The sequence below is a fragment of the Bos indicus genome, chromosome 12, assembly GCF_029378745.1.
Source record: "Bos indicus isolate NIAB-ARS_2022 breed Sahiwal x Tharparkar chromosome 12, NIAB-ARS_B.indTharparkar_mat_pri_1.0, whole genome shotgun sequence".
In the NCBI taxonomy this organism is placed as follows: Eukaryota; Metazoa; Chordata; class Mammalia; order Artiodactyla; family Bovidae; genus Bos; species Bos indicus.
The window spans coordinates 70,020,267-70,034,195 of NC_091771.1; the positions used below are offsets into that span (position 1 = coordinate 70,020,267).

The 13,929-nt window shown below is 40.7% G+C and overlaps 1 protein-coding gene across 1 annotated transcript in view; it reads left to right on the plus strand.

Annotated features, from left to right (window-relative positions):
* LOC109567078 (ATP-binding cassette sub-family C member 4-like) overlaps positions 1-13,929 on the plus strand; it is a 383,334-nt gene that overhangs the window by 191,103 nt on the left and 178,302 nt on the right. Inside the window, exons 12-13 of the mRNA XM_070800391.1 lie at positions 7,060-7,154; positions 7,380-7,466. Coding sequence (XP_070656492.1) covers positions 7,060-7,154; positions 7,380-7,466 — 182 coding nt within the window. The remainder of the gene's footprint in view (positions 1-7,059; positions 7,155-7,379; positions 7,467-13,929) is intronic.

A 13,929-nucleotide genomic window follows, 5' to 3' on the forward strand; every position in this document is an offset into this window, starting at 1 on the left:
TATGTGATGTGGTGTTTATAAACACGGACTGCTCTCCTGTTTTCTGCATGTTTGGGTTATGGAGTTGGGGCCCCTTGTGTCCATTTCCTCCCTGGCAGGAAGGGAGGGATTAGAGAGCAGAGTCTTGTCCCTAGCTTTGTCACTTGCTCACTGTCACTCTGGACATGTCCTGTTACCTTCCTGGACCTCTGATGTATCTGCAGTAAAACAAGGACTCTGGATCAGAGGGTATCCAGGAGGTTTTGTTACTGCTCTGAAATGTCATCTGTGACTATGATTAGCAAGGGGTCAGCAAGGTTTTTACACCTGGGAACCACCTAATGAGATTCTTTGCTTATCTTTTTTTGAATCCCTATATCAATGGGTGGGAATAATACTTCCATAGATAATAGGGGTTTCTAGAACTATTTTGACCTATAGTTACAGAAACTTTATGTGTAGTAGAAAAGGCTTGGCTTTTGGAGAGAAACAATCTTAGTTGTTAACTCTGGGTGTTTATCTCAATTTATTTTCTTATTGAATGCAAGGAGAGGTGGAATTATTTTAAAGGCTACAGGCCATGCATGTGGAATGCAAACATGCCAGTGTTTCAGTAAATGGTAGCTATTTTTACTATTATAGCCCTTTCTCTACAAATATACATACATATAAATGAAGATGCCTCCTCACTGTTTTCCCTAACCCCACTGCCCCCAAATCCGGGAGCAGTAAAAAGAGCAAATTTTCTTGTATTACATATGTTAATTACAACATGATATATTATACTAGATTTAATTGAAGTAAACATTTAAGTTCATTGAGCTGAAAACATTTCTATTAATATGATAAAATAGGGAGAAATGAAGTAATCACAGTGGCAAGATCAATTCAGACTGATGACATCAACTTCAAGGCCCAGGAGTCAGAGGCTCAGGAATTGAGTCTGTTTCTGTGTTCGCTAGGTGCATGATCCTTCATCTGTAAAATAGAGAATATAATACTATTAACCTCATAATGTTGTTTTGAGGATGAAATGCAGGAGAGATTTTAAAGCACCTGATTGCTAGGGACATAACAGGCACTTTATAAATGTTAGAATAATTTTGAAAAAATTAGCTGTTAATTTTAAGCTCAGTAAGTTTTTGGTAAAACACATCCATAAAATATGACATGTAAGAAAGAAGGTATTTGAATATTTAACTTCCATTATTTAAGTTTATATTTATGTAGGTGCTCTGTACATAGTACATTATGTAAAGGCATTCCTCAGAGCAGTGATGTGACCTCACTTAGTCTCAGTTTCCTCATCTGTGATGTGGGGCCAGTACTTCCTGTGCAGCTTGTTGTGAGGATTAGAGATAAACAGCATTGTGGTCCACCACAGATCTTACCCTCCAGGAACTGAGAGACACCTTGTGCATGTATACAAATGATGGACCAGAATAAGACAGTCCTTCATGAGAGATGAGAGATGTAAGTAGAACTTTAGGAGACCAGTAGGAAGAGATGAGTCCAGGATGGGTTCATGGGAGAGTGTGTTTTGGCTGAGCCTGGCAAGATGGGCGGGATATTGACAGGATGTGAGAGGAAGGGCGATTCCAAGTGGAAGAAAAGCTGTAAGAAAGACAAGACATCTGCTGTTTGACTCTGGAACCCAGCCTTCCTCTGTCAGGGCCTCATTAACAGTTTCAACAGTCTACTGTGTGGTGTTTCTACACTAAGTCTCCACCATCAGTGAAGGGCTCTTCATGTTCTTCTGGATGGATGGCATCAAGAATCAGCAGCACCATTTCCTAGTTTGCCTCTAGTGTGTGTGTCTGCTGTTCAGTAAGAATTGGTTAAATTTAACTTCGAGGAAAATAACGTGAATAAGAACACCTTCCTGTCAGTGGGAGGAACTGTAATATATGCTCAACTCAGGCTTTTCCCTTTAACCTAATCTGAAAATGGTGGCTGGGAATTAACCTGACTTGGATTTTACTTCAAATACTTTGAAATTGTTTTCCCATCTGTGGTTTGTCCATGAATAATTGTCAGAGCAATTGTCATTCTAGCAAAGTAATGTTCAAAATTCTCCAAGCCAGGCTTCAACAGTATGTGAGCCGTGAACTTCCAGATGTTCAAACTTGATTTAGAAATGGTAGAAGAACCAAAGATCAAATGGCCAACATCTGTTGGATCATCAAAAAAAAAAAAAAAAAGCAAGAGAGTTCCAGAAAAGCACCCACTTCTGCTTTATTGACCACGCCAAAGCCTTTGATTGTGTGGAACACAACAAACTGTGGAAATTTCTTCAAGAGATGGGAATAGCAGACCACCTTACCTGCCTCCTGAGAAATCTGTATGTAGGTCAAGAAGCAACAGTTAGAACTGGACATGGAACAATAGACTGGTTCCAAATTGGGAAAGAAGTACATCAAAGCTGCATATTGTCACCCTGCTTATTTAACTTATATGCAGAGTATATCATGAGAAATGCTGGGCTGGATGAAGCATAAGCTGGAATCAAGATTGCAGGGAGAAATGTCAATAACCTCAGATATGCAGATGACATCACCCTTATGGCAGAAATCCCAGAGGAACAAAAGAGCCTCTTGACAAAAGTGAAAGTGGAGAGTGAAAAAGTTGGCTTAAAGCTCAACATTCAAAAAAAGAAGATTATGGCATCTGGTCCCAACACTTTATGGCAAATAGATGGGGGAAACAGTGAGTAACTTTATTTTCTGGGGCTCCAAAATCACTGCTGATAGTGATTGCAGCCATGAAATTAAAAGACGCTTACTCCTTGGAAGAAAAGCTATGACCAACCTAGATAGCGTATTAAAAAGCAGAGACATTACTTTGCCAACAAAGGTCCACCTAGTCAAAGCTATGGTTTTTCCAGTGGTCATGTATGGATGTGAAAGTTGGACTTTGAAGACAGCTGAGCACCAAAGAATTGATTCTTTTGAACTGTGGTGTTGGAGAAGACTCTTGAGAGTCCCTTGGACTGCAAGGAGATCCAACCAGTCCATCCTAAAGGAGATCAGTCCTGGGTGTTCATTGGAAGGACTGATGTTGGAGCTGAAACTGCAATACTTAGGTCACCTGATGTAAAGAGCTGACTCATTTGAAAAGACCCTGATGCTGGGAAAGATTGAAGGCAGGAGGAGAAGAGGACGACAGAGGATGAGATGGTTGGATGGCATCACCGACTTAACAGACATGAGTTTGAGCAAGCTCTGGGAGTTGGTGAGAACTGAACTAAATTGTCAGAGTCAAGGAGGCACTCAAAGTCCTCCCACCAGACCTGGAGAGAGAGTGCTTGCATCTTATGCTCTGACTGTGCTAAATGAAGGAGTGGATTCAGGTGCCTTTTCTAGAGCATGGTTGAGATTGCTGTGCTACAATGTGGTGCTCTTTTGAGAAAGAAATGAAAACAACATAAAATCAAAGCATAAAAGCTAAGTGGAACAGTTTGTGAAGACTGTCAACAGTGAAACAGAAGCCAGGTAAACAGTTGTGTCTGTGTGTGTGTGTGTGTGTGTGTGTGTGTGTGTGTGTGTGTGTGTGTGAGGCTGGGAACCTATCTTAAAATGGCCTGTTGTTTTTCTCTAAAGCCAAAAGCATGAGATGATAATTTCTGAGCTCCACAAAGAAAGAAGGTGCAATAATGAATTTCCACAACAGAGCTATTGCTGCCTTTCATTGGATGCACTCCAGTTTAAGCTTTGAATGAGCAGGGAACCTGTGTGCCTGTATGTCTTTGTGGCTGTCAGGGAGGGTTATGATGGAGACAATCTCTTTTTCTTTTGGTCACATGCTTTGCATATTGTGATCCAGACTATGAGCAGGGTCCCATTGTTGGCTTGATGTGAAAATAGGTCTCAGTCACCAATAGCAAGTTACAATCAATTCATGTCCCTTTTTTTTATTTATGGAGGGTGTTCATATGTGTGTTTTGATTCTCACAGCATCATTGAGTTTAGTGACTCTTGTTTCTGCAGCACATTCTGTAGAAAAGGAAAGTGAGACTTAGGGAGATCAGACAACTTCTTATCCTGGAGACCCTACTGTGCCACGTGCTTTCTCCCCAAATTTGCTAAAGTAGAGACAAAAGAGGGCTTTATCTGCAGACAGGTACTGCTGGGCATCATAGATTGATGCCTGATGGGTTTAGTAGATAACAAACTCCCCCAAACTCTGTTTGTCTGTGCCAGGATCTGTCCAGTGGTAATTACAGGCAATCTAAGATTTGTAATATAATGCTGTGTAACATAAACTTTGGTTGTTATCTTGTCATTTGGGGATGTTCTTATTATCTCCCCCCCAACCCCCACCAGATACTCTGATTTGTCTACTTAGTTCTTAAATAATGTAAAATTATAACTTTTGATAGATTTGCAGATTCTCAAGTTGAAACTTCATATCCTTCTTAGCTTTGAGTTTTTCCTGCTTCCATGAACAAGAATCTACTTAGTCCAGCAGTTTTTCTTGGTGTCCCTTGAGCACACTGTTTCTTTCCCTTTGATTTTTCATGCAGACTGTTCCATCTTTTTTTTTATGCTTCATTTTATAGCAGTTTTAGGTTTATAGAAAAATTGAGCAGGCACTGAAGAGTTCCCATACACTCCATCTTCTGATTACCCCTCCCCCAGTTTTCACTATTATCATCTGCATTAGTGTGGTACATTTGTTACAATAGATGAACCCAAAACAACACATTATTATTAACTAAAATCCACACTTTACATTAAAGTTCATTTTTTATTGTACATTTCTATGGGTTTTGACAAATACGTAATGTCATACATTCGCTAGTACTTTATCATACAGAGGTTTTACTGCCCTAAAAATCTGTGCTCTGCATCTTCATCTTTCCTCCTCACTCAACCATTAGTGGTCACTGATCTTTTTCATGTATTTATAGTTTGCCTTTTTATAGTGTTTTAGAGTTAGAATCATACATAATGAAGCATTTTCAGACTGGCTTCTTTAATTTAGTCAAATGCATTTAAGATTTCCACACATGGCCTGATAACTCATTCATTTTTATTGCTAAATAATATCCAGTGGTATGGTTGCACCTCAGTTTGTTTCTAAATGCAGCTAGTGAAGGCCATCTTTCTTGCTTCTAGTTCTTAGAAATTATGAAAGATACTGATATGAGTATTAAGGTATAGGTTCCTTTGTGGACATACATTTTCAATTCATATGGGCAAATATCTAGGAGAATGATTACTAGGTCATGTAGTAAGCCCCATGTTAAACTTTGTAAAAAAAAGTGCCAAAATATCTTCCACAATGGCTGTGCCATTTCACATCCTGTTAGTAATGAATTATAGTTCCTGTTGCTCCACACCCTCTTCAACATTTGGTGTTTTCAATGTTTTGAATTTTAGCCAGTCTAATAGGTATATAGTAGTATCTTGTTGTTTTGATTTGTAATTTCCTAATGACATTTCTGTCAAATATCTTTTCATATGCTTATTTTTTTCTGCTTCCATTTCTTGTACTGATCTCATCAGTCTACCACTTGCCTTAAGTATCACTGTGGAAGACACAGGTCAGGTATTATCTCTTCAGAGAGCGTGGGAAGCTGAGGCTGAGATCAGTAAAATGTTTTGTTTAAGACACATTTACTCCTTGATAAAGTAAGACCTGTGCCTTCACCATGGCATCCCACTCCAGTACTCTTGCCTGGAAAATCCCATGGATGGAAGAGCCTGGTAGGCTGCAGTCCATGGGGTCGCTAAGAGTCAGACACAACTGAGCGACTTCACTTTCACTTTTCACTTTGATGCATTGGAGAAGGAAATGGCAACCCACTCCAGTGTTCTTGCCTGGAGAATCCCAGGGATGGGGGAGCCTGGTGGGCTGCCGTCTATGGGGTCGCACAGAGTCGGACATGACTGAAGCAACTTAGCAGCAGCAGCAGCAGCAGCAGTGCCTTCACCTCCTGGGCCACCAGCTCTCACACCTGTGTCTCTAGCACAGACCTTCACACCTGCATGCCCAGCTGCACTGTGACACCACTGGGAGGTCATCTCAGCTTGTCCACAAGAGAAGTCTCCTAAACCTGCCTCCACCATCTTCCCCAGCTCAGTAAATGGAGACCCTGTCCTTCCCCTTCCTCACCCCAGACACCACAGTCCTCTTCTCTTACAGCCCACACCTGTCCCATCAGCAGGTCTTCCAGACTCCACATTCCAAGTGTGTCTGGAGTGTGATCCCCTCTCTCCATTCCTGCTACTTCCACTCTGGTCCTGGCCACTGTAATCTCTCACCTAGATTATTCCAGTAGCCTCCTCACTTGTACTGCCCTCACCTTTCTCCCATTATTGTCTGTTTTCCACAAAGGGCAGGACTGATTTCTTAAAAATCTCAGACCATGTCAATACTCCCCTTACTTCTTTATTGAAGTGACCCCAGGCTCCTCCTGCTCTGTCTCCACCCTCACTCCCCTCATTCTTACTCTGCTCTGCTCTCCTGGCCTCCTTGCTTGTCTTGAACCCCTTGGGCATCTCCCCATGGCCCCTGCACTTGCCCCTCCCTCTGTGTGGAGCAGCCCCTCCAGGTCTGCCTGAGCCCCTCCCCACCCCAGATCTGCTCACACCCTCTCCGAGCAGAGCCCTCACACCCCAATGTGGACTCACTTCCCCCCTTTACTCCCGATCCGCCTGAGCCGGCTTCCTTTTCCTTCCTGTCCTCAGTACTTGTGCTCAGGTTAATTTTCCATATCATCCGTCTCCCACCATGGAAAGAAATTCTGAGCATTTGTTTCCTCATGGCTGAATTCTTGTGCCCAGAATGATGCCTGCCATATAGTTGATGCTCAATAAATACCTGTTATAATGGTTAAATGCATAAATGCTCTGAAAAAAATATAGAATGAAAACACATTAAAAGCCCTGAGAAGGTTTTTTTTTTTTTTTTTCAATGTTCAAAGTTACAATTTAGTTGCTATGAAAAATAAGCACACTGCTGCTGATCAAACACTTGTATGAATTACTAACGCTGAAGGGCTAAGATGGCAGGAGGACAACACGTTTCAATTCTTTGTTTTTTTTTTTTTTTTTTCCCTTTTCTCTCTCTATGTAGGATTTACAGTTTCTGGAGAATGGAGATCTAACTGTCGTAGGAGACCGAGGAACCACACTGAGCGGGGGGCAGAAAGCCCGGGTCAGCCTCGCCAGGTATATGGCACTTCAGTTGTCATCCTGCCCCTCCTTCTCCATGGCTCCTAGTGGACATGAGCACACAGACCCTGCTCACCGGGTGGGCCTGTGTGAAGCAGGGTCTTGGCTCTTTCCCTAGGCTCTTGGAATGAACATAAAGAGTTTTCGAACACTGTCTTGGTTTAGAGATGAGACTCAGGGAGTGTAAAGTGTCCTCTCCTGATGTCTCTCTACGTTTTCTAGAGCCCTGTATCAGAATGCAGACATCTACCTCCTGGATGATCCACTCAGCGCTGTGGATGCAGAAGTCAGCAGGCACTTGTTCAAACAGTGAGTTTGCTCCTATTGTCTATCATTTCTGCTTTCCAGGAACTCTGTACAGATCAGGAAAGAGCTCAAGAAAGCCTTTGTACTTTGGGAGACTCAGCTCACTCTGCCTGGTATCTCTCTTTCCCCTCCCTTCCCCTCACAGAAGATCCATCATAGAGAAATTTTGCATCATGCTGAGGTCAGGACAGGAAAATAGAGCAGGTGCTTCCACTGTGTGGAGGACAGTGGGGTCTGTGCTTTAGGCAGTGAGGGATAGATGGCAGATTTCCCCCTGCTACTTGTAGTTGCTGAATCCAGACACCAGGGATAAGAAGGACGATGAATAGGGTGGTCTGGTGGTCTAGTGGTTAAGAATCTGCCTTGCAATGTAGTGGACATGGGTTTTATCCCTGTTGGAGAACTAAGATCTCTTATGCCATGGAGTAACTAAGCCCATGTGTTACAACTGTTGAGCCTGAATGCTCCAGAGCCTGCGCACCACAGCTTGAGAGTCTGCATCGCAACAAAAGATGCTGCATGAAACGACTAAGACCTGATGCAACTAAATAAATAAATAAATATTTAAAAAGAAGAAAGATGATGCATGCTTTTTCTTTTCTTCTTCTTCTTCTTCTTTTTTTTTTTTTTTTTTGTTTATGTGTCAGGGGGAAATGTTCTGCATAATCTTGAGTCTAGAGTGACCTTGTGAAATTACAGGAAGCTCACCCTGCCTCTGGCATCACATGTTCTATACGCACAGCCTGGTGATTTAGACATAGCCTTTTCTTAAAGTTGTCCAGGGAACAAGACCTCAGACTTCCCCCAGTCATCCATGCTGGTCCCACACTCACCTCCAAAGCTTGGCTCATGCCGTCCCCTCTGCCTGACATCTCTTTTCTCCTCTCCTCACCTTCTCGTTCTTTTTTTTTTTCCTCTGTGTAACACTTTAGAGGTATTTTTTTGACTTATTTTTTTAAATTTTAATTGGAAACTAATTACTTTACAATATTGTATTGGTTTTGCCATACATTGACATGACTCCGCCACGGGTGTACATGTGTTCCCCATCCTGAACCCCTCTCCCACCTACCTCCCTCCCCATCCCATTACTCACTGGGATTGACCCAGAGGGATGCATGCTTTTTAAATTGGAGAATGGGACTAGGTGACCTACTACTTGGCTGCCAGTTCTTTTCCTCCACCATTTGTTCAAGGCCCATTAGAAGCCAAGTTTTTAGTACTGGTATATGGCTTCTGTGGAAAGGCCTTGTTGGTTTATTTTGCTTGTCATTCCATTGGTTTGAAATTCTTACTAAAGTCAAGAATTTCAAAGTGATTTATTCCTCACCAGCATATGGCCTCAAACATTAAAATTGCTTCATTGATGCTTAGTAGAATGAATACTTAGACCCACATGTAGGGTTAACTTGAATTTGAAACTAGGTATCTAGAATCTGACTCTTTGTGTCTGGATTTAGTTGTTGGTAGTTCTTGTTTGACCACTGAATCCCTGAGGTAGAAAGACTCTGATGTTTTTCTGTGTATAATGTGTCCTAATACATGCTCACCGAGACCTCTGGTGGAGTCTAGATGGGTCTTTTTGAAAGTCTCCCAAACTTTCTTTTTCTGAAGCAGCATCCACATCTACTCCATCTTGCTGTTGTTCACCTTGGTGAAGCCAAGTCCTTCCAGCTGCACTTATTAAAGCCCTGCTGTGTGCCCTGAGATTGATGCCCTTAGAGATGTCACTGCACAAAACCTCTTAGTTTACAAAGCAAGATGGTCAGCCATGAGAGGGGAAGGACCTACACTGGTCAGTATTAAGGGAGACCAGGATGCTCAGCTCTCATTCCTGCCTGTAAGGAAACTGTCTCTACGTGGAGCTCGTTAAGACAGAGGGCTGGGAAAAGGTCAGCAGCTCAGTTCAGTTCAGTCACTGAGTCATGTTTGACTCTTTGTGACCCCATGGGCTGCAACATGCCAGGCCTCCCTGTCTATCACCAAATCCCAGAGTTTACTCAAACTCATGTCCATTGAGTTCGTGATGCCATCCAACCATCTCATCCTCTGTCATTCCCATCTCCTCCTGCCTTCAATCTTTCCCAACATCAGGGTCTTTTCAAATGAGTCAGTTCTTTGCATCAGGTGGCCAAAGTATTGGAGTTTCAGCTCCAACATAAGTCCCTCCAATGGATATTCAGGACTGATTTCCTTTATGATGAACTGGTTGGATCTCCTTACAGTCCAAGGGACTCTCAAGAGTCTTCTCCAATACCACAGTTCAAAAGCATCAATTCTTCGGTGCTCAGCTTTCTTTATAGTCCAACTCTCACATCCATATATGACTACTGGAAAAACCATAGCTTTGATTACCTGGACGTTTGTTGGCAAAGTAACATCTCTGTTTTTTAAGAAGCTGTCTAGGTTAGTCATAACTTTTCTTTCAAGGAGTGAGCATCTTTTAATTTCATGGCTGCAGTCACCATCTGCAGTGATTTTGGAGCTCCCCAAAATGAAGTCTGTCACTATTTCCACTGTTTTCCCATCTATTTCCCATGAAGTGATGGGACCAGATGCCATGATCTTCTTTTTCCAAATGTTGAGTTTTAAGCCAACTTTTTCACTCTCCTCTTTCACTTTTGTCAAGAGGTTCTCTAGTTCTTCTTTGCTTTCTGCCATAAGGGTGATGTCATCTGCATATTTGAGGTTATTGATATTTCTCCCTGCAATCTTGATTCCAGCTTGTGCTTCATCCAGCCCAGCATTTTTCATGATGCCCACTGCATACAAGTTAAATAAGCAAGGTGACAATATACAGCCTTGACATACTCCTTTCCTGATTTGGAACCAGTCTGTTGTTCCATGTCCAGTTCTAACTATTGCTTCTTGACATTTAGAGGGTTTTAATACAGAATAGTAAGTGCTGAGTGAAAGCAGAAGTGGCAGCTGGAGGCTTTCACTGAAGTTGGAAAGTTCCCTGTGCCCAGGGCTGGGCAGGAAATGCCCTGGGGGCCTGCAGGCTGGGCTGGTGTGTGGAGCCTGAGAAGAGGACCCAGTTCTTTTTTTTTTTTTAATTAATTAATTAATTAATTTTACTTTACAATATTGTATTGGTTTTACCATACATTGACTTGAATCTGCCGTGGCTGTACATGTGTTCCCCATCCTGCATCCCCCTCCCAATCCCTCCCCATCCCATCCCTCTGGGTCATCCCAGTGCACCAGCCCTGAGCACCTTGTATTATAAATCGAACCTGGACTGGCAATTTGTTTCACATATGATAATTTACATGTATTAATGCCATTCTCCCATATCATCCCGCCCTCGCCCTCTCCCACAGAATCCAAAAGACTGTTCAATACATCTGTGTCTCTTTTGCTGTTGCATACAGGGTTATCATTACCATCTTTCTAAATACCATATATATGCATTAGTATACTGTATTGGTGTTTTTCTTTCTGGCTTACTACACTCTGTATAGTAAACTCCAGTTTCATCCACTTCATTAGGACTGATTCAAATGTATTCTTTTTAATGGCTGAGTAATATTCCATTGTGTATATGTACCATAGCTTTCTTATCCATTCATCTACTGATGGACATCTAGGTTGCTCCCATGTCCTGGCTATTATAAATAGTGCTGCAATGAACACTGGGGCACACGTGTGTCTTTCAATTCTGGTTTTCTCAGTGTGTATGCCCAGCAGTGATTGCTGGGTCATAAGGCAGTTCTATTTCCAGTTTTTAAAGGAATCTCCACACTGTTCTCCATAGTGGCTGTACTAGTTTGCATTCCCACCAACATTGTAAGAGGGTTGCCTTTTCTCCACACCCTCTCCAGCATTTATTGCTTGTAGACTTTTGGATAGCAGCCATTCTGACTGGCGTAAGTTGGTACTTCACTGTGGTGTTAATTTGCATTTCTGTGATAATGAGTTATGTTGAGCATCTTTTCATGTGTTTGTTAGCCATCTGTATGTCTTCTTTAGAGAAATGTCTATTTAGTTCTTTGGTCCACTTTTTGATTGGGTCGTTTATTTTTCTGGAATTGAGCTGCACGAGTTGCTTGTTTATTTTTGAGATTAATTCTTTGTCTGTTGCTTTGTTTGCTATTATTTTCTCCCATTCTGACGGCTGTCTTTTCACCTTGCTTATAATTTCCTTTGTTGTGCAGAAGCTTTTAATTTTAATTAGGTCTGTTTGTTTATTTTTGCTTTTATTTCCAGTATTCTGGGAGGTGGGTCATAGAGGATCCTGCTGTGATTTATGTTGGAGAGTGTTTTGCCTATGTTCTCCTCTAGGAGTTTAATAGTTTCTGGTCTTATGTTTAGATCTTTCATCCATTTTGAGTTTATTTTTGTGTATGGTGTTAGAAAGTGTTGTAGTTTCATTTTTTTACAAGTGGGGTTTACCAGTTTTCCCAGCACCATTTGTTAAAGAGATTGTCTTTTCTCCATTGTATATTCCTTCCTCATTTGTCAAAGACAAGTGTCCATAGGTGCGTGGATTTATCTCTGGGCTTTCTATTTTGTTCCACTGATTTATATTTCTGTCTTTGTGCCAGTACCATACTGTCTTGATGATGGTGGCTTTGTAGTAGAGCCTGAAGTCAGGCAGGTTGATTCTTCCAGTTCCATTCTTCTTTCTCAAGATTGCTTTGGCTATTTGAGGCGTTTTGTATTTCCATATAAATTGTGAAATTATTTGTTTTAGTTGTCTGAAAAATATCCTTAGTAGCTTGATAGGGATTGCATTGAATCTATAGATTGCTTTGTGTAGTATACTTATTTTCACTATATTGATTCTTCCAATCCATGAACACGGTATATTTCTCCATCTATTTGTGTCCTCTTTGATTTCCTTCACCAGTGTTTTATAGTTTTCTCTATATAGCTCTTTTGTTTCTTTAGGTAGATATATTCCTAAGTATTTTATTCTTTTCATTGCAATGATGAATGGAATTGTTTCCTTAATTTCTCTTTCTGTTTTCTCATTGTTCATGTATAGGAATGCAAGGGATTTCTCTGTGTTGATTTTATATCCTGCAACTTGATTATATTCATTGATTAGCTCTAGTAATTTTCTGGTGGAGTCTTTAGGGTTTTCTATGTAGAGGATCATGTCATCTGCAAACAGTGAGAGTTTTACTTCTTCTTTTCCAATTTGTATTCCTTTTATTTCTTTTTCTGCTCTTATTGCTGTGGCCAAAACTTCCAAAACTATGTTGAATAGTAGTGGTGAGAGTGGCCACCCTTGTCTTGTTCCAGACTTTAGGGGAAATTCTTTCATTTTTCACCATTGAAGATAATGTTTGCTGAGGGTTTGTCATCTATAGCTTTTATTATGTTGAGGTATGTTCCTTCTATTCCTGCTTTCTGGAGAGTTTTTATCATAAATGGATGTTGAATTTTGTCAAAGGTGTTCTCTGCATCTACTGAGATAATCATATGGTTTTTATTTTTCAATTTGTTAATGTGGTATATTACATTGATTGAGTTGTGGATATTGAAGAATCCTTGCATTCCTGGGATAAAGCCTACTTGGTCATGATGTATGATCTGTTAATATGTTGTTGGATTCTGTTTGCTAGAATTTTGTTAAGGATTTTTGCACTTATGTTCATCAATGATATTGGCCTATAGTTATATTTTTTTGTGGCATCTTTGTCAGGTTTTGGTGTTAGGATGATGGTGGCCTCATAGAATGAGTTTGGAAGTTTACCTTTCTCTGCAATTTATCTGGAAGAGTTTTAGTAGGCTAGGTATTAGTTCCCTAAATTTTTGCTAGAATTCAGCTGTGAAGCCGTCTGGTCCTGGGCTTCTGTTTGTTGGAAGATTTCTGATTACAGTTTCAATTTTCATGCTTGTGATGGGTCTATTAAGATTTCTATTTCTTCCTGGTTCAATTTTAGAAAGTTGTACTTTTCTAAGAATTTGTCCATTTCTTCCAAGTTGTCCATTTTATTTGCATATAGTTGCTGATAGTAGTCTCTTATGATCCTTTGTATTTCTGTGTTGTCTGTTGTGATCTCTCCATTTTCATTTCTAATTTTGTTGATTTGATTATTCTCCCTTTGTTTCTTGATGAGTCTGCCTAATGGTTTGTCAATTTTATTTATCTTCTCAAGAACCAGCTTTTGGTTTTGTTGATTTTTGTCTCTTTTGTTTCTTTTGCATTTATCTCTGCCATAATTTTAAAGATTTCTTTCCTTCTACTAACCCTGGGATTCATAGTTTCTTCCTTTTCAAGTTGCTTTAGATGTAGATTTAGGTTATTTATTTGACTTTTTTCTTGTTTCTTGAGGTAAGCCTGTATTGCTATGACTGTTCCCCTTAGCACTGCTTTTACAGTGTTCCACAGGTTTTGGGTTGTTGTGTTTTCATTTTCATTCATTTCTATGCATATTTTGATTTCTTCTGTGATTTGTTGGCTATTCAGCAGCATGTTGTTCAGCCTCCATATGTTGGAATTTTTAATAGTTTT